Source organism: Orbicella franksi, chromosome 5 (genome assembly GCF_964199315.1).
Source record: "Orbicella franksi chromosome 5, jaOrbFran1.1, whole genome shotgun sequence".
NCBI lineage: Eukaryota > Metazoa > Cnidaria > Anthozoa > Scleractinia > Merulinidae > Orbicella > Orbicella franksi.
This window is the reverse complement of record NC_138149.1, coordinates 22,925,702-22,949,805: the sequence shown is the minus strand read 5'-3', so window position 1 is coordinate 22,949,805 and position 24,104 is coordinate 22,925,702. Positions and strand designations below refer to the sequence as shown.

The window sequence follows — 24,104 nt, the reverse complement described above, 5'->3', positions numbered from 1 at the left end:
GAACCCGCAAAGACCAAGCAAATATCCGGTTAACGACGGTATTAACTACGTAGGCATCGATTTCCCAACACCGGTAAAACAGATAGAAAAGCTCGAGGCACAAAACCCAAAACTCGCAATAAACGTATTTGGCTGGGAAAACGATCGCGTGATTGTGCCCCAGATAAGCAAAAAAGAAGCGAATGTGCCGCGGATAAACCTGATGTTAATCGAGTCAGGGAAAATTCAGCACTACTGTTACGTAAAAAGAGAAAGCGCTTTGCTATTCGATCAGAGCAAGAACAGAAACGTAAAGCACTATTGTACGTTGTGCTTAACCTGTTTCTCAAGAGCAGACTTGCTCGTGAGTCACAAAAAATATTGCAACGGTGTGAACGGCAGGCCGACAAGGATCGAGATGCCAGAAGAGGGGAAAAACATCCTTTCCTTCCAAAACTACAAAAAACAGATGAAAATGCCCTTCGTGATTTATGCGGACTTTGAGGCTCTTGTCAGAAAGATTCAGGGCTGTGAGCGTGAGAGAGTGCAAACAAGCTACACAGAGAAGACCGAAAAGCACGAGGCATGTGGGTATTCATACATGGTTGTAAGATGTGACGGTGAAATTACAGGGTCAAATTTTTACAGGGGAGAAAACGCGGTTGGAACGTTTTTAAGCGGCATTCTGCAGGAAGAGGTGAAAATAAGAGAGAGTTTGGCCACACCAAAACCGATTGTGATGACGTGGAAAGACTGGGAAAAATTCAAAAATGCAAAAGATTGCCACATTTGTAACAAAAGTTTGATAAAAGACGAATTCTTGGACTCAATACCCGTCTGCGACCATGACACAGGCCGTTTTTGCGGCCAAAGTCACAAAGATTGTTATTACGTGGCACTCAAAAAAATGAAATTTGTTGGGCCAAAAAAGAGAAAGAAAAAAAAAAGACAAAATTGACCAATGGATTGCGAAAAACCAGGAAACATGTTTGTTCTGCGCAGAACCTTTGATGAAGAAAAACTACAGAGACGTGGTAAAGGACCATTGCCACATAACGGGCAGGTACCGCGGAGCTGCGCACAGCGAATGTAATAAGAAATTGCGAATAAACCCCGAGACGGAACAAATACCAGTTGTATTCCACAACCTGAGGGGCTACGACGCGCACCACTTGATGCAAGCGATGTCGCAGCTGCAGAAAGAGGTGAAATGCGTCGCCAACAACATGGAGAAATACATCACATTTTCGGTCGGAGGTCTGCGTTTCATCGACAGCTTGAACTTTTTGCAAGGAAGCCTTGATTCACTTGTAAGCGCAACACCGAAGGAGTCATTGAAAATAACATCAACGATTTCGAAAGGCAGCGACCTACTTTACAAAAAAGGGATCTACCCTTACGAGTACATGGACTCAAGGGGGAGATTCGGCGAGACAAGGCTTCCGGACAAAGAGAAGTTTTACAGCAAGCTGAACGACGAGCACATAACAGACGAAGAGTACGAGCACGCGCCGGCTGTCTGGGAGGCTTTTGGATGCAAAACGCTGGGCGATCATCACGATCTTTACGTGAAAACGGATGTCGCGCTGCTGGCGGATGTTTTTGAGAACTTCCGAAACCTGTGCCAAGAGCAGTACGGATTAGATCCGGCGCATTATTACACGTCGCCAGGCCTCTCCTGGGACGCGCTCTTGAAAAAGACGGGGGTCGAGTTTGAGTTATTCACAGACCTTGAAATGCATCTGTTCGTGGAAAGGGGGATGCGGAGCGGAATCTCCATGGTGAGCATGAGATACGCCGAAGCAAGTAACCCGCAAGTACCGGGCTACGACCCAAGAAAGCCAAAAAAATACCTTATGTATCTCGACGCAAACAACCTTTACGGGTGGGCATTGTGCAACGCCCTTCCGATAAGAGGTTTTAAGTGGAAAGGCGTCGTACCCACAGAGGAGGAGATTCTTAGGATAAAAGAAAACGCAAAGATGGGGTGCATTCTCGAGGTCGATCTTGCATATCCAGCAGAACTGCATGAGGAGCACAACAGCTATCCCCTGGCGCCGGAGAAAAAGGCCGTGAAAAAGGAATGGATGTCGGACTACCAAAAGGGGTTGATGAAAGACCTGGATCTGAAACCACCGGACAGCAAGAAGCTGCTGCTAACGCTTCAAGACAAAAAGAACTACGTAGTGCATTACAGGAACTTGCAGTTTTATCTGAAGCAGGGCATGAAACTGAAGCGCGTGCACAGGGTCCTTGAGTTCGAACAAGAATGCTGGATGGAGCCGTACATCCGGATGAACACGGAATTCAGGAAAAAAGCGAAGAGCGACTTCGAAAAGAACTTTTACAAGCTCATGAACAACTCTGTTTTCGGCAAAACCATGGAAAACCTGCGTAACCGTGTTGACATAAAAATAGTGCGCAGCAATGAGACGGACAAAATAAGGAAATTGATCGCCAGCCCTTTGTACTCAAGGCATGTTTTATTTTCAAACGACATGGCAGGAATCGACATGCGAAAAAGCAAGCTGCTTCTCAACAAGCAGGTCTACACGGGGATGACGATCCTTGACAACAGCAAGATCCTGATGTACGACTTCTTTCACAATGAGCTTAAAAAACAGTACGGCTCAAAGTGCGAGCTTCTATACACGGACACCGACAGCCTTCTTGTCGAGATCGAAACAGAAGACGTCTACGAAGACATGAAAAACAACATGGACCTTTACGACACGAGCGACTACCCGAAGGATCATCCACTCCACTCAAACACCAACAAAAAGGTCTTGGGCAAAATGAAAGACGAATGTGTAGGAACCCCTATCGCAGAGTACGTGGGTCTGAGACCGAAAATGTACTCCACCTTGAAGGCGGACGAAAAAAATATCAAAAAAACAAAAGGCGTAAAAAAGAACGTTGTCAAGAAACAAATAACGCATGGACAGTACAAGGAAACGCTTTTCGGTGCGAAACAGCAATGGCATGGAATGAACATTCTTCGAAGCGAGGGACACGAGATCTGCGGTATGCATCTTAACAAAATTTCGCTTTCGCCGTTTGATTCAAAACGATGGATAGATGAAGATGGTATCCATACAAAAGCTTACGGGTACACCAACATGGATATATTGTCAACATTAACAGATGATGAACTTAGAGGGTTGTAAGCCCAAGTTTCAAAGTTGATCTGGGGGTAACTGTGTGTTTGGAGGGACAACCAGCAGTTCTTCACGCACGAAGCCGCGCTTGGGACCGTCGCGCAGATAGTAGAGAACGGGCTGATCCGGTTTGGTGAAAGATCTTTGAATGCTGTAAACTTTCAAAGACCAGATTGGGTCTGTGGCTCTTTTCACGCCCCCTTCAAGCTCGCCGGGCTGGTAGAGATAACGAACTTGGACAAGGGGGGGGGAGTATTTTTTCGTTTTTTCCAACAGGCCTTGTGTAAGGTGTCGACGGCCTTGCATAAACAGATTTTTCTTTGATGGCGACGGCGGGTTTCTTGCCGATAAGGCTTGTGACCTCGCTGTTCAAAGCCGAAACAGCTTCTGGAAGTCTTTTCACCCAGGCAGTGGACCGCTGGCCCTCAGGGAGTAGCATTTCCACGGCGTACTGGTGTCCAAACAAGCGCTCAGCCAAGGTGCGGTTGAAACGTTCAACAATGGCCTGGTCGCGGTGAATGTCAACCCGCCCGCGCCGGATGTATGTTTTGTGCTTTTCCATCTCTTTTGTGACAGCGCCCATGAATTCGCGCCCGGGGTCAACCTGCAGCATTTCAGGCCATTTGAGAGGCCCGCGCTTGTAAATCTTCTGAAAGGCCTGGGCGACCTCATCAGAATTTTTCGAAGTCAGGGGTTCGGCCTCTTTGTAGCAACTGGCCACGTCGACAACGGTCAGCGCGTATTTGTAAACTTTGCGGCTGCGAGGGAGCTTGTCGTGCGGCAGAAAAAGGAGGTCCGCCTGGTGGACCTTGTTGGGCGTTGGAACGTCGAATTTCGGCCGAGGAATTCGTTTCGGCGCAGGGAGGTATATCTGCCAGAGCCCTTGCCTGATCAGCCACTTTTTTGCGGTTTCTTCAGGTACCTTGGCGGCCTCGGCTAATTTTTTGATCGCGGCGATACCTTTCCAGTAGCCCCCGGGGCCGTAGTATATCTTTGCGAGTTTGGCGTCCATATAAGTGAGGCGTAAAAAAGTTTAAAGGAACCGGAAGGCTGCGTAGCCAAGAGCGAGCGCCCCGGCGCCCACGAACATGAGTTCACCGTTTTTTTGCTGCTCGCTTGGTTGGTAGAAATCTGAGAACTTGGGCTCTTTGGGGGGTACCATCTGTTCGTCAGGATGCGCCTGGTTGTAGAGTTTGAAGGCGTAGTCCGTGTTGGTGAAGTTCTGCTTGGCCTGCTCCTTTTCTTGGGCGTTGGTCGCGATCCAGTCGAGAAGAGGTGTGCGGTCGCGCGTGTATTTGGCGTAAGTCGCTTGGTACGCCTCGAGAGCTTCGTCGTGGCGCTTTTTTTCTTCAAGCGCAGCTTTGTCGCCCCCGCCAAGCGCCCTCGCCAGATAATTGCCACCGATAAAAGCCGTGGCGTTCAACACAGCCCCGCCAACCATGATCGCGATGCTCGCCATCGTATATGTTGTGAAATCTGTTTTTAATTGTCGACGTTTGGCGGCGGAAGTTCATAGTGAGGAGGTGTTGGGCATTTCTCCGGTAATGGAAAGTGCTCAGTATCAAGATCCTCAAAATCGGAGTCTTCATGATCGTAATCAATACCCACCCAAACAAATATTATGGCATCAGCGGTATAATAAAAGATGTCGTAAAGGAAAAATAACAACGCAACCGTTGTGAGGGCTTTGAAGGGAAAATAAGAATTCGCCACTGATATTATTATGAGAACGTTTTTTCAAAGGGTTAACTCTAAGTTCTTCCTGGTTTCCTCGTATATTACCAAGTTGTTCGCAATCCAGTCGAGAAGGCCTTTGGGGGCGTTCTTGTATTCTTCTTTGGCGTTTTGATACGCCTCGGCGGCTAGCTCTTGACACTCTTTCAAAAACTCCGCATCTTTTTTTGTGCCCACGTTTGCCGAGATCCAGTCGAGGTTGAAAAGTGAACGCTCGAAAAGTTCAAGAAACTCCTTGAGTGCTTCGTCGTAACTCTTTTCGTTTTCTCTCGCGGATCTCGAAACAGCCTCGTAAACGTCGATGCTTGCAATACTTGCCATGGTGCAATATATGAGAGACTTTTTTGTTCAAAAAATTATTTCAAACGCTGTCGGGGAGGGTTTTTTGGTCCTCGAGGTACTTTTTGAGCGCAATGCTTCCCGCCATGACGGCGGTGAACTTCGCGTAATTCATCACGCTGTTGCTGGGATCAGAAGTGAAATTCTCTTTCACAACCTTTTTTGCGGCCCAGCCGATGCCCGCGGCTAATCCCGTGAGAGTTGCGGCCTCGATGACGGTCTTGACAAGCTTGTTGTCGGACATGGTGCGTTTGATATAAGTAAGGAACGAAAGTTTAAAACAAAATTAATCTGTCTTTCCCGCGGCTTCTTCTTCTTCTTCTTCTATCCTTTTCTTCTCTTCAAGTCTTTTGATCTCTTCTTCTACCCTTTTCTTCTCTTCTTGTATTATTCGCATTTCCTTTTCTCTTCTTCTTATTTCCGTTTCTTGGTCCGTTTCACACCACATTATGTCGAGAAGATGGGAGACTCTTTCATAAACCTTTTTGTTGAAGTCGTACCATACAAGCCCAACTCCAAAAATTGCGGCTGTATTGAAGAGAGTGTGCGTAATGTGAAGTTTCGGCATCGTGATATACATTACACGCAAAAGTTTAAATCATTTTTTTTAATCCTTTTCGCTGTGTCGCGCGAGCGGGCTCAACATGCGCGGGCTCAGGCGCGGGCTCCGGTGTTTTAATTTTGTCGAACACGGGCTTGGCCATTGCCTTGAGCTCTTCCCGCTTGTAATAAATCCCGATCAGTGAAACGACTATGCTGCTAACAGCAAGCCATTGGGTGGTGCTGAGGCCGCTATTTTTTTCACCGCCGCTGCGCTTTAGGCTTTCGCCTTCTTCTGTAGTCGGGGCTGGCTCAGGAGCAGATGTGGCGGCTTTCGCCTCATTTTCCGCGTGATGAGCCTCGGCCGCTTTCTTCTGTTGCTCCCGGGCCAGTCGCGTTCTTTCAGCAACCATTTTTCTAGCAGCCACACGCTTTGCAGTCGGAGTTGTCGCTTGCTGTGTGATATCGTCGGCGGGTGCTGTCTGGGTCTCGACCTGAGGTACGCTCTCGGTTTGTTCGGTAGACATTCTGAAACGAAGGTGTATTCTAAGCAAATGAAAAAAGTTTAATTAATAAAATTTTTTGTCAGAAAGCCCTAAGCAGTTGTTGATGATTAGTGACCAGTTATTTTGCAGTTGCTGAGCCGGGTACTTCATCAACGCCCTCAAGCGGATAGCCGTGTTCATCACGAGAAGGGTGGCTCTGCTCCGGCAACTGTGGACTAAAATCAACATGTTTAGTGGTGATGAACACCGCGTTGGCCGCAGCAAGAAACCGACCGCACTTCAAAGCAAGGTTGCCGGCCAGATTGGAGAGCTCCTTGTTTATGATGTAGTCGTTTCTCAGTTCTTTTTGGTAAGCGTCGATGTCTTTGATTTTGACGGACATTCCGACCGTCTTGGATACAAGAAAAATGAAGCTGTCGATTAGGCTTTCTGTTGTCTTTGAGCCCACGTACGTCTCGTAGCGTTTGGTGTATTTCTCTACCTCTTTGTCGCTCAGGCGCTTCACCTGCTCGTGGGTTAGCTGCACTCCGGTGGCCTCTTTGGCTTTGCCTGTGGACACCAGCACGGCCAGCTGCTCGCGAAGAGCAGGAATGTCAGGTCCGGGGGCGGTTGGAACAAAGCCACCCGCTGGCCCACTCGGCTCGGGCTCGGTTTGAAGAAGGTTCATAACTTCTGCTAACGCGACCTCTTCTCCAGCCATTGTGCAAGGCTATATACAGCTCCCATTTTTTTTATTCAAAATAACTTACCCCGTAGGGGTGGCGAAGCGCGAAAACAAGATAAGAGAACTTTCGCTCTTTCAGCTTTGAAACCAATCCTTTGTACTCATCCGGGGAGATCTCACCGGCGTAGTCCTCGAAGATGGCTTTCGTGGTCTTGGCCGAGGGAGTGTAAAAGAGGACGTTCGCTGCCACGTTCTCTCGGAAGGAAGCCGTTATGCCGGTCATCTTCTGGGTCAGCGCCCAAACGCTGATGCCCATATGCCGGGCAGAAAAGGCGAGATTCACCAGCTCGCCTGTACGCCCTTTCACATCTTTGGAGGCCGCGCAGTCATCGAGGATAATGAGCGTGTTGGTGCCCACGAAAAGCCATCTCACGAGCTTCAACCACCTTTCCACGTAGTGCTGCTCGCATACTATCACATCCATTCTTGGATCGTTTTCGCCAAGCCGGTGGTAGGTCTTGTTGTGCGTGAACGTCGGGCAGATGAGCACGATGTAGTCGAACTTTCCGCGGAAAGGGCCGTAGGGCTGGTCCACCACAAACCTAGATTTGCCTGAATTGGTCGGCACCACAATGAGAGCGTTGAAGGGTATCTCGCTTGGGTCCATGTATATTAAAACTGTACAGATTCCAGCTGTCTGTCCATAAAGTTGAACTGGGAGTCGGCGATTACGAATACATGGCATTTCACGTCGCCTGAGCCTTCGGCTTTCCGCTCGATTTCCAGCTGGACCCCGTCCGCACTGTTCACAATCCGCGTGCCGCTGCCGTGCATGTCTTGGCCCGCCATGGAGCGCATATCAATCACAAGCCCGAACTTATCCTCGGTGTAAAACTTTGTCATATTCATGTGCTCCGTTTTATTTTTTTCTTTCACAAACAGGTTGCGGGCCTCTTTCCACATGTCCTTGCCTTCGATGCCGTTGTTGTAAAGCATGTTGGGCGAGCCGTTGACCGTGACGCTGACTTTCGTCAGATCGGGGAAGATGAATTTTTCTGAATCTCTGTCGCCAGGAGTATACGGCTCAACAAACAGAGGAGGAAGGCTTTTAGTAACCTTCTTTGGGCGTTGACTTTGATGTTGATCCGCGTGTCACCAATATTTTTGTAGGTGAGCTGTTTGTCATGCATCAAGTGGTCGTAAAGGAACTCTTTGCCGCTGGAGTAAACGCTCCGCGCCTCATCTGCCAGAGTCTTGCTGTGGATCATTTTGTACTCGAGCTGGATGTTTTTCAGTTTGTATTTCAGCTGGGTTGTGTCGGAGCCTTTGACCACGTGTTTTGCTTCAGCAAATTTTACTTCGAACGTGAGGTCGTTGTAAAGGGCCTGGGGGTAGAAAACGCCGTGGTCGGTTAAGATCTGGTGGTCAAGCCTGATCCGGTACTTTTTTCCGTATACCTCGTTCAGCTTGTTTTCAGCGTCGACGCCCGAAGTTTTCTTGTCTCCCGCGTCCGAGCGGATCTTGCATAGATCCTCGCTCTGAATCCCTTCGAGAATCCTGTTGTCTCGCTCTTCCTGCGAAAGAAAAAGGTCTTCGAAAGTTTTGTATATGTCGTACCCAACCTAGTCTTGCAGGATAGTGCTCGCAAACTTCACGACCAGCCTGTCAACGAGAGCCCGCGTGACGTTCTGGACGAGGAAGTTGTTGGCGTGCCCTCCAGAAAGGTCGATGTCAAAGACAAGCGCTAGCGAGCCCGGCACCAGAACCTCGTTCTCGTTCAGCTTGGGCACGGAAACGTACAGCGTATTGCCGGGGTTGGCTTCAGAGGGGGTAAAGGTGATTCGCTTGACCGCGCGCTCGGCCTTCATGCCGTGTACTGTCTTTTCGCTGGGCGTTGGGCGAAGGCTCTCTGGCACCACTGACATTGTATTATACACCGGCGATTATTTTTCTAATTTAAAAAATAACAGGCTTGAAATATATCGCTATGGCGGCGGAAGGCGAAGGAACAAGCTTTGAAAACCCTACTTACGACCCATACGGTTTGGATGATGATGATGAAGGTAGAGATGCCAACGAAACGACCCCTTTCTTCCCAGAAAATTCATCCACGCCACATGGTAAAGAAGAAATTCCAATGCAGACAATGCAGCATGAAAAAGTGGGTTGTCTGAAACTTCTTATGCTGAAACCCCTTTCACCGGAGCTCAGGCACTGAGTGAACAAGCGTGGGTTGCTGCAAAAGATATCTTCCGAGAGATGAGTTCAAGCGAGCTTGAGGTTTCATACAGCTCGAAGGGGAAGCTCCAAGTCAAAATGTTTGGAGCTGGCAAAAAAACGTACGACCTGTTCACCAAAAACAGGAGAACGGGAAAAGATCAGATTAATCCAAACCTTTCAAAAGAAATAAAAGATGCTCTCGGGCCTTCCAAATACGAGAAGGTTCGACAAACTATATACGAAAAACGAAAAGAACTCAAAGAGAAGCAATACGAGGCTTCGCAGAAAGAAAAAATAAAAAGAAGATGGATGAAATAAGAGAACACATGAAAAAGAAACAACAAAAGATCGAAGCTCTTGAAAATGAAGAGGGTTCGCAAGAGGAAATTGACAAACTGAAAAGAGAACAGGGAAGTCTTGAAACACAACATCAAAAGGCAAGAAGCGCATATGAGGGAAGTGTTCAAGTGGTAGAAGATACATCGGCTTTGGAGGAAGATATTCAGGTGCTGGATGATTCGCAAGAGGTTGATGTTGCAGAAAAAGAAAAAGAAGACGCGCGCGAAGCCCTCAAAGCAATAAAGAAACGAAAAGAAGCACTTGAGCAGAGAAGGAAGTTTGAATTCAGAAAGTTGTTGGATAATGAAGAAACAGACTTTACCCCCGAACGAAAACAAGAAGCAGAGGAAAAAATTTCAGCTATCGATCAAGAAACAAAAAAACTGAACGAAGAAGAAAAAGAGTTCCAAGCAATACTTGGTGCGAGAAATGAATACGTGGAAAAAGAAATGAAACTTCTACAAATTGATAAAGAAGAACTGGAAAAGGCGCAGGAAAAAGATCTTGAGATTATGAACGATAAAGATGCGGCGCCTTACGAAAAAGATGCGACAGAAGAAAGAGTGGAGTGGCGTGACAAAGAGATCCGTCGAGTTAATGCCCGGCTTGAAGAAATCGGGAGAGGCCACTGAAGAGAAATCTCTTTGGGAAAGAGTGAAAGACATCTTCAAAAAATATGGGGTGACGCTGACGGCAATATCTTTCGCCGCCGGGACCACAATCGGCGCTGTCATCGGGGTCCTCACCAGAGGTTTGAAAGCCACCGGTAAGGCTTTGGGAAACGGGCTAAAAGAGCTCAGCAAAAAATTCGCTTCCCTGCTGCCCGGGCTCCTCGGGGCGATTGTGAGCTTTCTTTTCAAAGCCGCCGGCCAAGTCGTCGGTTTTCTGGCAGAGCACACCTGGCTGATTATTCTTGCCGTGGTGGCCTTTTTGTTAGAACAATTTCTTAAGAAGCGGCGTTAACTTACCGCCAAGCCATGAACAGCAACGCCGATAATCCAACTACACCGACAATGACAGCTGTTTGGTTAATTTCGTGTTGTGACGTTTTATGTGGAGCCTCGGGCTCTATTTTTTGCGTCGTTGGCTGCGCTTGTTGAGTTTCGGACGAAGCCGGTTTCCTTGATCCGGCTGTTGCGGCTTTGTGTATCGGGTTGGACGGATGGCTGCTGGGCGGGTTAATCTTTGACGGGCCGCCTGCCATGAGTTTGAGCCCAGCGTTTTTTGTGTCAGGATTTACCTCGTTGTTCACCCCCAGTTTCATCCCGGAGACCGCCTGTTTCAGCTTGTTGCTGTAACCGACCGTGCTTGCGGTGTTGATTATCATTCGCGCGGGCATGAGCCAGGCCTTGGGGGCTACGCCGAGATTGAGCCTGACCTTCGCTTGATCCACCGCGAGCTGGTACCTTTGCACTCTCTCGGCCAGGTCGGGCTGTCTGATCGCGTCTTCCATCAGCACCAGGAACTCGCTCTGGGCTTCTTTCGCGCGGCCACCAGAACCAAGAATGCTGCTTCGGACGTTGACTTGTGCGCCCAGGACGCAGTAAACGAAAGCCTCGATTGACTGGTTTATTCTCGACAAGCCAACCTGGGTCAAACCATTTGCGGTATTGGGGGCGAACCAGTCGGCCTGTGTGTCTCCAAAGGCATCCGTCCGTATGAAATCAATGAGGTTCCCCTTAATTTCTTTTCCACCTTCGTCGCTAAACTTGTTCCACCCGGGGTACTTGTGAGCCGTTTTTGTTGGGCTTTCCCCATGAGGTAAAATGTACAATACCCCGAGACCGTGGTTTTCCCTGTCAGTGAAGCGGAAATCGCTCGAGGAGTCGATGCCGAACTCGGCGCATATCCTTTTGTACGACGCAACGTCATAATGATTGTTCATTTGACTGAACGTCGGGTCTCCGGGCAAAGCGCTTATGTTCTGAACACCTCCCAGCTGGAACAAAATCCGTCTGACCGTGAAATACACGTGGAATTTGTAGAAAGCTCTTATCTGCGGAGGGAGATTCATCCCGTTGTCAAAGATTTCGCGAGAAACGCCGCACCCCTGTATCGCGCAGAAAACCGCGAAGTTTAGCTGCTGCGGCCAATATTTCATGTCAGGCCCTCCTAGCCAGTGTTTTGCTTCGGTTCCAGAAGTGTGCTTGAGTTCGGTTTTTTGGAATATTTCTCGGAATTTTGTTGTGAAATATTGGTCAGGCGTGACGTAGATTTGGATTGGGGCGTTGAATATTTTTTTCAAGCTTGGCGCTTTGCCTTCGAAAAGGACCGCAGGGATGGGCAGGGAAACTTTTGAGCCAAGCGGCATCAGTTGATAAGGAAAACCTCCGCTGTCGCCCAAACCGAGCGCTTCTTTCATTTCCGCGCTCCAGTATTTTCTGTCTGAGCCGAAGACGCTTTGTAACGAGCCTTCGCTTTCTTTGAAAAACACCTCGGGGGTTGCATGGTTTTTCTCGTCGATGCTTTCTTGCGAAATGAACCGGCTTTTGTCAGCTTTTGGAAAGTGGTTTAAAAAGTTTTTCCAGGCCTTTTCCTTGGCGACTGCCGCTTCCATAACAAGCACGGGATTTTTCCACACATTCGGCATTGTAATTGAACACAATTTTGTTTGTTAAATATAAAATGGTTGTTCTCACTGTTGTCGCACAACAGAACGGAGAGACTATCTATTTTGAAGAGCCGATACCGAAAGTACATTTCATGAAACTCATTTCTTGCAGTATGTACAACAGCTGGGACACTTTGAAAAGAGAAGGTTCGGCCACCTTGGGGGATAAAGGCAAAGATATAGCTTTGTCAGTTGGTAAATTACTCCCAGGGCATTACAGTTTAGAAAGAATTGAAAGAGAAATAGACAATCTGTTCGCCAAATATAACTATAAGTTGGAAACAGCAATGAACCAACCTCTTGGCCAGCTTGTAGTCAAAAATTCTGGGTTAAGACCGATAGAACTTGATCGCGATTTAGCCGGTTTGCTTGGTATTGGGCGAAAGCTGCAGTTTATAACCTTCGTAAAAAGGCTTAGATCTCCAACGACATATTTCATTCATTGCCATTTGATCGACACGGAACGGAATCTATTCAATGGCAACTAAGAGGTCAGATGTATTAGCCCTGTTTGATGTGAAAGGGAAACCTTACGAAAATGTAAGCTACCAGGCTTCACCGCAACAGGTTTTGCGTGACTGCTCTACCGACGAGTGCATGAATAGTATCACCATAAGCGTGAAAGATGAAAATGGCGAACTCTTTGATTTCAAGGGCTTTCCGCTTCTTTTTGAATTAGAGTTAAATTAAATTTCTATATATACGCAATGTCTTCGGCAAATCTGTGGCCTCCGAGCGTGCCGCCTGCCGACCCTCTGTATCTGGTGCTGGCGGAGCCTTCTCAAAATTTCCGCTTGCAGAAGATCAACGAGATTTCCAACACTTTGGCCCGCGAGGTCAGCCACTATCGCCTCGTTGCAAAAATATACGAACGCGCGAGAAAGTTCGTTAATTGGAGTGCTGCCGGCTCCAGCGTTCTCTCGGCAGCGTTTTCCAGCGCAAGTTTTGGCTCCGCTCTGTCTGTGGTTGGCCTGCCGGCAACCGTTCCTCTTGGCGGCGCTGGTGGGTGCTTCGCTCTCGTTTCGTCGGAGCTGATAATCGCCAGCAAAAAACTCGAGTCGAAGATCAAGAAACATCAAGAGATTACCACGCTCGCCGTTGCCAAGCGGGATAACGTCAACAGACTGCTCTCCAACGCTTTGAACAACAACGAAGTGTCTTCTCATGAGTTTGACACCATCCTTTCCGAGTTTCAACAGTATAACTTTCTGAAAGATCAGGTCCGGGCAAAGATGCTTCGCCAGCCATCAAAGAGAGGGATTACCGAGGTTGATGTCAAGAAAATGGAGAAAGACATCCGCGGCAAACTTGAAGCAGAAATGATAAAAAAAATCACGAACCCTCCCGCTTCGAACTAAGTTTTAGAAACAAACGGTTTTGTTTGCATGTTATAAAAACATGATTGTCTGCTTCCACTTGGTCGCGCTTCTTGTGAATGAATATTTCACACCTGAGTGCAAAAAGAGGCTCGCGATGTTTCGCGCGAGGTCGTCGTTGCGATGGTTGAGGCGGATGCTGAAGTTTTTCGCTAACGCTCCGCGCCAAAAAGGAACCACTCGTGCCAATCGTAACCGTTCCAGGAGCATATTTCCAAAAAATTCTTGTAATCGGGGTCGGCTTCTATGAGAAGTTTTGGCTCCTTCGGCAGCCTTAGCGAGGGTTTATGAATAGTTCCCTCCCTTTCGAAACAGGGGAAACAACAATTCTCGAAATAGCAGTCCGGATATTCAAAGCAAATTACCATTCGCACAATTTGCTGCTTGAATTCGCAGAAAGGTAGTTTTGAAATATTCTCGTGGACCTTGCCCCACCCCATTTCCCTTTTTTCCTTGATTTTTATCGCGATGTACTCCTTGAGAATCATCTCGCGAAGCTCTGGAGGGAGGCTTTGAATGGCCACGGAAAGTTGCGCTGCAGCCATCTCGGCGTATATACCGTGCATATGCTTCTTCAATACGAAAATATTTCTGGCACATTTTTGTATATACTAGTGAAGGGGCACATCCGTGCATATTGATTACAGACATTACAGCTTCGCTGGACCCGCGATGTCAGCCAATTTTTTGTTTTACTGCTGTACTGTTTGCGTGACACACACAAGGGTGATGAGGGTTCTGGACACAGCAGTGATCGAGGAGGAAGAGAACGGGCAAAATAAGCCTCCGACACTTAACTTCCCGATACTTGTGAGGGAAGTTAAGCGTGGGAGGCTTATTTTGCCCGTTCTCTTCCTCCTTGATCACTGCTGTGCCAGAACCCTCATCACCCTTGTCTGTACTCGATGTCCGGAATTTCTGGCCATGCCACGGAGAGATTAATAAGAACATATGACAAACATCGAGATAGCTGGGCACACGTAATTTTACAGTTGTTTAATTTCTACAGTCAAAATATTTGGACATTTTAGAAATTATAATATTTGTATTGATATATACACAATGTCTCCACATTACATACTTGAAAATTTGACACCGACACAACTTCATGTTAGCGTGCAAACTACATACCTTCCTTTAAGAGCTGACAAGCCAAAGAACACTGATCCTTTTCCAAGGTTTTCACGAATTCCTCATATGCTCTCGGTCCTTTCGTGGCTAATATCATCAACAGCTCTGCACCCTTTTCTTTTTGTGAGGGATTTTCTTCTATTTTCTCTTTATCATCAGAGGTCAATACACCAGCCGTCAGCAATTGATGGGAAACTTCGTTTGGATCAAGCTTTTCCAGGAGCAGCACATAGAACTTCAAAAGAATGTTCTTGTACGTTATCTTTTCCATGGCAACATTTTCTTCGTCTGTTAAACTTGTGAGACCTGTTTAAAGCAAAGTACATGTACATACTTGTTATTTGCTAGGCACAAACTGTACTCGAGATCAAGGGCACAGTTTATTCGCTATATGGACCGGCCTAGGCCGAAGTTGGACGTACGTCTTCTATGATCGATTACTAAACAGACGCATGGCAACATGAAGTCTATCTCTTTTATATAATAAAGAAACAAAAAAGGTAATGACGTCACCTATACGTCTGTTCTCCAATTGTTCATAAGTAAGAATCAATCAAAATGCAAGAATAATTTGACTTATTAACTGAACATGTACATCTAGATGACAATTGAAAGTCTGTTCATTTTGGCATTTTAATCTTGTTTACATTATTGACTCCTCAAGGATGAGGTTCATCCCGGACGTAAGTGGGAAATTGCACCCTGGGAACTCAGCTTACCAGAAATTTCTGTTAAAAACGTTTTGCACCTCAAGTATTCCGTCTCCGAGATAGTTGTTTTTAAACCGACGATATCCGCATCATCTTTACTCTCTTCTCCCATCTCCTCTTTTTTCTTTGTTCTCTCGTCGTCTGAAAGAAAACACTCCTCGGCTACTGTGTCTAGGCGACCTGAGCAATAATCTTCCCACAACCGTTCAAGAATCTCCAGAGTACGGCAATGAACTGTCAGTATTAAACTGCCTGCATTTTTCTCTTTAATCTCTGCATTAAGTTGGGCTCTTAAATAACAGCAAAAGCGTTGTAGTTCTTCTAGTGTAGAGAGAGGGAAACAATCCAATCCTATTGTTGCATGTCTTTTCATGCGATCTCGTAGTTTATTACCACCAGTAGTATCAAGTTTGATGGTCAAGGTGCCTAAAGATAAGAGAGAGAGAGAAAGAAGCCCACGCGGCCATGTAATATCCTCTATAAATGTAGGAGTGTTTGTTATTTATAATTGAAATTCTTATAACATTATTATAATATAATTTAATTTATATTGTAATTTATTATCACCTCTTTCCTTATATAGTTCTTATTTATCGTTAGTATGTTTTAATTGATTAATGTAATTCAAATCTACTGCAAGTATGCAAAATAAGTAATGTAAATAAGTATTATGCAGATTTCTTATAGGTCCTGATGTTTTTTTACCGTGTCAAAAAAGAATAAATAATTTTATGCTACCTGCCCCGTGATTAGTTTCCCGGATAGAGTCACACCCGGGACTCGAATAGATTTAGATTTAAGCATTTGAGCATTGGGTTGCAGACCTCTTTCCTAGAAGCTTCGGTGCAGGGCAAGTTTCTTCCCATCCACTTTACCCCTCCTTTTTTGGAGCATTACCGGTGGTACATTATGACAGACGAAGTGTCACGTAAGGCGTGTTTGCCCTCACCTTTGCTGGAAAAAGGTACTCACTTCCAGTTCTATTGTAACTTGAGATGATCTTACAATAAACGCCCACTTAACTGAGTGGCCGGATTATGGCAAAAATTTGTGTCAGTTTAGTTCTCTTCCCAGCAAACCTAGCTTAGCCTTTGAAATGCAATCCATAGTGACGAAACAAGGGGCATAATGTAATTCCAAATGGCCGTTGGAGCGTAACTGTGAACTCGCCGAAAAAGCCGACTGCATAGCAGGATCGCAGAAAACCGAATATAATTTGAAATTCTCAGCGCAATACGGTTGTCGTGATGACGGCTGATGCGATGGTAAAATTTTTCTGGCCTTATGGCAGTGGTGCTTTGTTAAAAGGCAATTTAAACTACGAGCTGTTCCTCTTCCGTTTGATCCGTCGCGAGTGACGCGAAAGAAAACCTCGAGGAAAAAAAATTCGCGCGGGCATTTTTTCCTCGATGTTTATTTACGATCACGCCCTTCGGGACTAGCTAAGCGAAAAGAAGGAATACTTGTAGTCAGTGGCGATTCTGTACGTTGCTTTTTGATGCGGAAGCGATTTGTAGGACGGCGTCACCTATGAATGAATCAGTTATGAGGAGGAACTACCACCAAGGAATTAAAGAAACAAAACAAATTGAACAAAAGAAGTAAAACCGCAAGCCACAAACCCGTCAAAAATAGACGCAATTTGCGCCCAAAATGTATAGAAGACACAAAGAACACCCTATGTTCAGGTAAGTGAAGTTTATTTCTATGTTTTATTTTAGTTTATTTAGGACTAAAGGGAATTTCCCATATGAATCAGCAGTCAGATACTGAGTTTGTGCAGCCTGTGGATAAGTAACAAAACATCGGATATATGTATTGAACATTATTTTGTACTTTTTACCTGTATGTAAACATTTTGATCAGTTTCTGATTGTGGATTTTAACATACCAGCATTGTTCCAGGTGTGTGTAATAAACGTCGCTTCCAGCTACCGAAAATTGTAACGTGAGCCGATGAAATAATGCACGTGATTAGAACAAAATACTGTTTAACAACAGTATTTTGTGCACTTTTGGCTCGTACGAAGCCCTAGCTAAAGGCAGCCGTTTTCACCAGCACGTAAAGAGTTTTTTTGCAAAACAACATACCAAATGCGACTCATTTTTTCCCAGAAATCGCGTGATTTTGCATACTTTTGTGACTCAGTTACCAAATTTGGACAAGGTGTAACGCAAGCCTTTCTTGCGTGACCCAAGAGGCTCCAAGTAGCCTATACTCATACGCAGGAGGTTACAACTCATATAAAATATATACGCAATGCGTACATAATCAGACAAGCAATTTGAAAACGTTTGCCATCTGACAACTATAAATAATACGGGAGAATACTAATTTGAAAAAGGTGCATCATAGATCTAATATATAGATAATTAATATGCAGGAGAGAAGATACGTGCTGTAACGCAATATGCCATCTTTATTACAAGGATATCGTCAGGCGAATAACAAAGCAAGCTGAGTCGAAAAATTATAGACAGAGAATTAACAAACAATCAGAATTGCGAATTGGATGAAATATCTTTTTTCATAGCAGTTCTGAACTAAATCTCTTTAGGCATTTTTTGTTCAAGTGTTAGACTTGTTTATGTTGGTGGTTAAGAATATATTCCAGTATTGGGCCATTGTAACAAATATCAACTTTGCGTTATTTTTATTATATTTGCAATTTGATTTGAAAGTGTACTTGAAACTCGATAAAATAACAACGATTAAAACGTCGCCATTTCGTAGACGACCTCCAGCCACTGCACACTAATGGCTGATAGTGTGCAATGGCTCAGCCAATCAGATTACAGCATTTGCATTAGTATACTAGTAGAATTCTACTAATAACAATTAGATTATGGGCTCGAGATTTCTAAAAGGTGATAGTTGATGAGGCCGAAGGCCGAATCCCCCATCTTCTCATAGATATCGAGAGTGCATAATCTAATTGTTTTAGTAGAATTCTTACTATAATTTACTTCAAATAACGGTGTCCAATTATTTCTTGACGTATTACTAAACTTTGCCTGAAAAAGATCGCTTGGATTGAATTGTCATTCAAAATTGAACTTGTGAGCGCGTGCGACTCAGTTTTTTCAATAATTTCAACTTTTTTCAAAGGCAAGAAACCGTAAATGTCCTTCGTTTAGACTTCTCCGGAATTTAAAAATCTCTTTGCATCAAAATTTTCCTCCAAAACTTTGGTAAAACGAAAAGAAACGTCATTTCCTAGGCTACCTCCAGCCACTGCACACTAATCGCTGATAGCGTTTAACGGCTCAGCCAATCAGCTTACAGCATTTGCATTAGTTTACCGGTGGAATTCTACTAAAACTCGATAGAAACATGGTACATGTTTTCTATTTCTTAAGTAGTAATTTTCTGCAAACGGCCTACCTTATCACATCAGTCTGGGTATTCTTCCTGGAAGATTTGGCTTTATTTGACAACGAAGAAGACTGGGGAGCAATGGCGGAGTGAGTTTTCTTAAGCCGCCTTAAACTCAGTTGCTCTGTGAAATTTTAATGGCCAAAACTCTTGAAGAAACACCGAACAAACGAAAAATTAGAGTGTCTTCGTCAGACGAATCTTCGATATCGAACGCTTCTCCAGAAACCAAAAACTTGAAAAGCGACGAGCACGCTGTTCGTGTCCATGAAGTAAGCGAGCTAGACACAGAAGAAGACGTAAGTTTACCAGCCTTGAATATGACTGAAGAGTTTAGCGACACACTTCAAAACATTTTAAAGAAGCTAGACAAACTGGACAGTATTGAGAAATCAATGAAAGATGTGCAAGCGACTCTCTTGAAACTTGAAGGACGTGTGCAAATTTAGAGAGCTGTCACGCTACCACAAGACGCGATGTTGATGACATTAAAGCTTGCGAATGAATGTTGACTGGGACAAAATGTTGACAAGGACAAAAAAGGTGGTCTTGCCAGAGCCCATAAAAAATGGCTGGAAGTTATAAACGATTTCTCTATAAACCTGGATTTAATAGATGCATGGAGAGTTTTAAACCCTGAGAGTTCCCGATTCACGTGGCGACAAAAGAAACCTGAAGTTCACTGTAGGCTCGACTTTTTGCTAGTAAATCAGATTACATTTTGTAACACTGGACAGTATTGAAAAATCAATGAAAGATTTTCAAGCGACTCTTTTGAAACTTGAAGGAAGTGTGCAAATTTTTGGCTTGGAACCAGAATTAAAGAAGTAGAAGACCAACACCTGTATCTTGAAGCTTACTCTAGGCGTGAAAATTTGAAATTCGAAAACATTCCAGAGGACGACGCGAGCAGAGAATATACCGAATTGGTGCTACGTTCTTTCCTCGAAAGGGATCTTGGCTCTGTTAATGCTGCCTCGGTAGAAATCCAACGGGTCCACCGCCTTGGTAAGAAGAAAGAAGGGAAACCGCGGCCTATTCTAGCAAGATTTCTGAGATTTAAGGACTGTCAAAGCATGCTCGCTTAAGGTCCCCGATTGCGAGAAACCAGTTTTAAGATGTATCAAGATCTGCCCTTTGAGATCGTGGAGCGGCGGAGAGCACAAATGGATACCTTTAAGAAGGCCAGAAGAAACAACATTCCGGCTTCATTTCGCAAGGCATAGCCCGACAAGCTGTTCGTCCGAGGTAATTTTTGGCCTTTGAGTAAAGAACTTGAACTGTAAGCATAATTTGTCCATACATAGTTTCTATTTATTTGTTATTATTATTAAGCCTGATAGATTCGGCCTCCGCTACATCTAGAACTAATATTAGACGGCTCTAAAATGAAAAACACGAACAAGATAACGAATACACCGTATTCCATCAGCAGTCTTCTAATATTATTGATTTTAAGTGTGATTATGTGTAGATATGTAAATTTTCGTATTTTTGATTTGTTTTGCCAGCTTACACTTTCAAGATTTTTTTCAGCAATGCACTTGAGCGCCTTCGATCAAATTATTTGTAACAAAATATATGAGAAAAATGGATCTCAGAATAGGATCGATTAATACTCGGGGACTAGGGTACAAGTTTAAGAGACGTGAAATTTTCAACTGGCTCAAATGTAAAAAAACTTCGGTATATTTTATTCAAGAAGCCCATTGTACGGAAGACAATATACGTGATTGGAGAGCTGAATGAGGTTACCAGGCATTATTCAGCTGTTTTCTAGTAACAAAGCAGTTGTAGCCATACTTTTTAACAATAAGTTCAGTTTTCAGCTCTTGAAAGCTTACACCGATCCCAAGGGACGATTCATAATATGTGACCTGATTACAAATGGAAAACACATAACCTTAGCAAGTATATACGCTCCAAACGAAGATGATCCATATTTCTTCACCTCTGTTTTTAATCAGCTACTCGACTTTAAATGCGAGGAGATAATTGTTGGAGAATTTAACCTAGTACTGAATGTTGACAAGGACAAAAAAGGTGGTCTTGCCAGAGCCCATAAAAATAGCTGGAAGTTATAAACGATTTCTCTGTAAACCTGGATTTAATAGATGCATGGAGAGTTTTAAACCCTGAGAGTTCCAGATTCACGTGGCGACAAAAGAAACCTGAAGCTCACTGTAGGCTTGACGTTTTCCTAGTAAATCAGATTACATTTTGTAACACCGTCTGTGCGGACATATCACCAGGATACAAAACGGATAATTCCATGATTACATTACAAATCTCACTGCATTCTAACAATAGAGGGCGGGGCTTTTGGAAGCTTAACAACTCTTTTTTAAATGACATTGAGTATATTAATCAGATAAAATCAATCATAAAACAAACCAAGGTTGAATACGTGCAAGATGATAGTGTTAACCCTAATTTACTGTGGGAAATGGTTAAATTGAAAGTGAGAGAGGAGTCTTTAAAATATGGAACTTCTAAGAAAAAGAAACTAACGAAAAAAGAGGAGGAAATAGAACAAGTAATCGCAACTCTTGAAAAACGTCTTTCTGAATTTAATGGCGACGAAACTCGACGAGAACAAGTGTGACCTTGATACAAAGAAACGCGAACTGGCGGCAATAATAGAATACAGGACAAAAGTAGCAATTTTAAGATCTAAATCTCAATGGGACAATGAAGGTGACAAAAATGCCAAGCACTTTCTCAATCTGGAAAAGAGATATTGTAAACAAGGAACAGTGACCCAGCTCAAAGTCAATGACAACGAGCTCATTTGTACAGACAAAGAGATCTTAAAAGAATGTGAATCGTTTTGCCAAAATCTTTCAGCTCTAAAGTAGCTACTGACATCCAAGAAGGGGCGTTCTTCTTTCCACAGCAAGAAAACAAAAAGGTTTTAAATAACGATGAACAATCTCTCTGTGAGGGTGAATTAAGGAAGAATGAATGTTTAAAAGCGCTGAAAAGCATGGTGGCAGATAAAACCCCAGGAACCGATGGCCTCCCCCGCCAATTCTACAAAGTGTTTTGAAATGACGTCGCCGAAACTTTGATACACTCTTTTAATTATTCCTACGAAATTGGAAAGCTCTCAATATCACAAAGGAGGAGCATTATTAAGCTCATACCAAAAAAGGATGCTAGCCTTAATTCGGCAATAAAGAACTGGCGACCTTTAACGCTTTTGAATTGCGATTACAAAATTGCAACAAAAGCTATTGCAAGCCGCATCAAAACTTTCCTGCCAAAACTTGTTTCTGACGATCAAACAGGCTTCATTAGAGACGGATTTATCGGAGAAAACATTCGTTTAATAGACAGCGTCATCAATTTTCAAAAGCAAACAACATGCCGGGACTGCCCCTTTTCCTTGATTTTGAAAAAGCCTTTGATACCCTAGAGTGGCCCTTTATTTGTAAAACCTTCGAATACTTTGGTTTCGACCCATCATTGCTGAACTGGTTAAAAGTATTTTACTGCAATAGCGAAAGCTGTATTTTAAACAATGGATGGACAAGTAATTTCTTTGAGCTCGACCGGGAAGTGAGGCAAGGTTACCCTCTGTCACCGTATCTATTCATTCTCTCTGTAGAAGTACTCGCTAATGCAATTCGCCAAAAAAAAGAAATTCGTGGCATAATTGTAAAGGACAAAGAAATTAAACTTAGCCAATATGCAGATGATACGACCCTTATTTCAGACGGTTCCGAAGAATCCTTTCTAGAATCTTTGAAGATAATACACTATTTCGGTGATATATCCGGCCTCAGACTTAAGAGTAAAAAGACAGAAGCTTTGTGGATCGGTGCAATTGCGGATTGGGATTTTAAACTTTGTCCTGAAAAAGACTTCCAATGGCCAAAAAAAACCAAAGTCAGAGCGTTAGGGGTATGGTTGTCAACAGACCCTGATGTAACTATATCTTTGAATTACAAAGATAAAATAGAGAAAATTAAATCGATTCTGGGATGCTGGGAACTTCGCAGACTTGGCCTTTTAGGTAAAATTACTGTTTTAAAAAGCCTCATAGCTTCGCAACTGGTATATATTTTTTTCTCCTCTTCAAACAAATCATACAGCAATAAAGGAGATAAATGCAATGTTTTATAACTTCTTATGGAATGACAAAGCATCGCCAGAAATCGGTGACATTTGAACCTGCGAATGCAAAATCCAGCGGTATCTGTAACCTTGCAGCGAAGAAATCGAACGCCAAATGTACAAAGAAAATGTATGAAGAATGAGATATTTAATGGAATATTTCTTGAAGAATTAGCAAATGTAAAAATGTGCATGCCAGACACGATAGACTGGTCTATCACAAAACACATCGTGCACAAATGAAAGAGGAGACTTACAATTTTATGTTTCCTTTCGAAGGTTTTCTGCGAGATGTTTTCACTCGAAAAATTACAAGGCGTAGAGGGAGAATTATCGACAGAATCAAAACTCATAGTTTATAACCAACGATAATCGTCAAACCGAATGCGATCGTAAAAATGTGTATACAGGAATGAAAAATATGTATGTTAAAATAACTCACCTTGGGTCTCACAGCTCCATACGACTAATTTCGATGTTTCCTTTTTACTTTTGAAAACCACGCAGAAAACGCCTTCGGTGAACATCGCATGGCAATCCACGGTAAAATCCCAAAACTCCCTATCTTTGAACTACGATATTTCGGCCGTCCATGCTCCAATTTTGCTCCAAAAGACATCACTTGAAAGATATTTTTCTCTACTTTTACGTTAATATGATATTTGAGATCAGTGGTTTAACCACTAAATACAAATTTACTTTGTGTATGCTTCACTTTTGCTTCTCATCGGCCGTATATGAGCCCATAGTCATTGTTTTTCCCAGCGGTTTTTACCACTTTGTTCTGGGGGAATTTTGATTTTTTCGAGGGAAATTGTTCCTTCTCTTTGTGTATTGCCATGTCTGAAAATTATACGCGGCGAGAAGAGTTGAAAGCGAATTTTCAACTAAACATTTTGGAAAATACGTCGTCAATGCACTATATTTTTAAACAGAGAGCCGGAACGTACCTAGGTTCAAAAATACCGCACAAGGCATTGTTGAAATGGAGAGAGCTAAAGCAAGTAATAGTGAACATTTCTTACCTGGAGTTCTTGCAAGTGACTGCATCAAATTTATTTTCGACCGCCGAATGCTTTCTTTTCGCGACGGCCATTTTGTTTATTTTTTAACAAATTGCCGCTGTTAAATCCGCGGGCTCAAATGTCTCGAATTTCCGGCGATGGGCGACAAAATAAAAAGAAAGGTAATGATTAATGATCACTCAGAAGGGGGACTTAAAATGATTGATATAGCTTCCTTTAATAGATCTCTCAAAGCCACTTAGATAAAGAAGTATCTAAATAAGGAAAACTGTGGAAG

At 43.9% G+C, this 24,104-nt stretch overlaps 1 protein-coding gene and 1 pseudogene across 2 annotated transcripts in view; both read right to left on the bottom strand.

The window, feature by feature from the left end:
* The window catches only part of LOC145487085 (uncharacterized), a 179,651-nt pseudogene that overhangs the window by 29,109 nt on the left and 126,438 nt on the right, over positions 1-24,104 (bottom strand). Inside the window, exons 14-15 of the transcript XR_014049351.1 lie at positions 15,317-15,733; positions 14,598-14,903 (exon numbers count right to left, since the gene is read on the bottom strand). The product of XR_014049351.1 is annotated as an uncharacterized LOC145487085 (transcript). The remainder of the gene's footprint in view (positions 1-14,597; positions 14,904-15,316; positions 15,734-24,104) is intronic.
* LOC145487095 (uncharacterized) lies at positions 10,437-12,069 on the bottom strand. The gene has a single exon (XM_081465818.1). It carries the CDS (start codon positions 12,067-12,069, stop codon positions 10,444-10,446), a length of 1,626 nt encoding a protein of 541 aa, XP_081321944.1. The 3' UTR covers positions 10,437-10,443.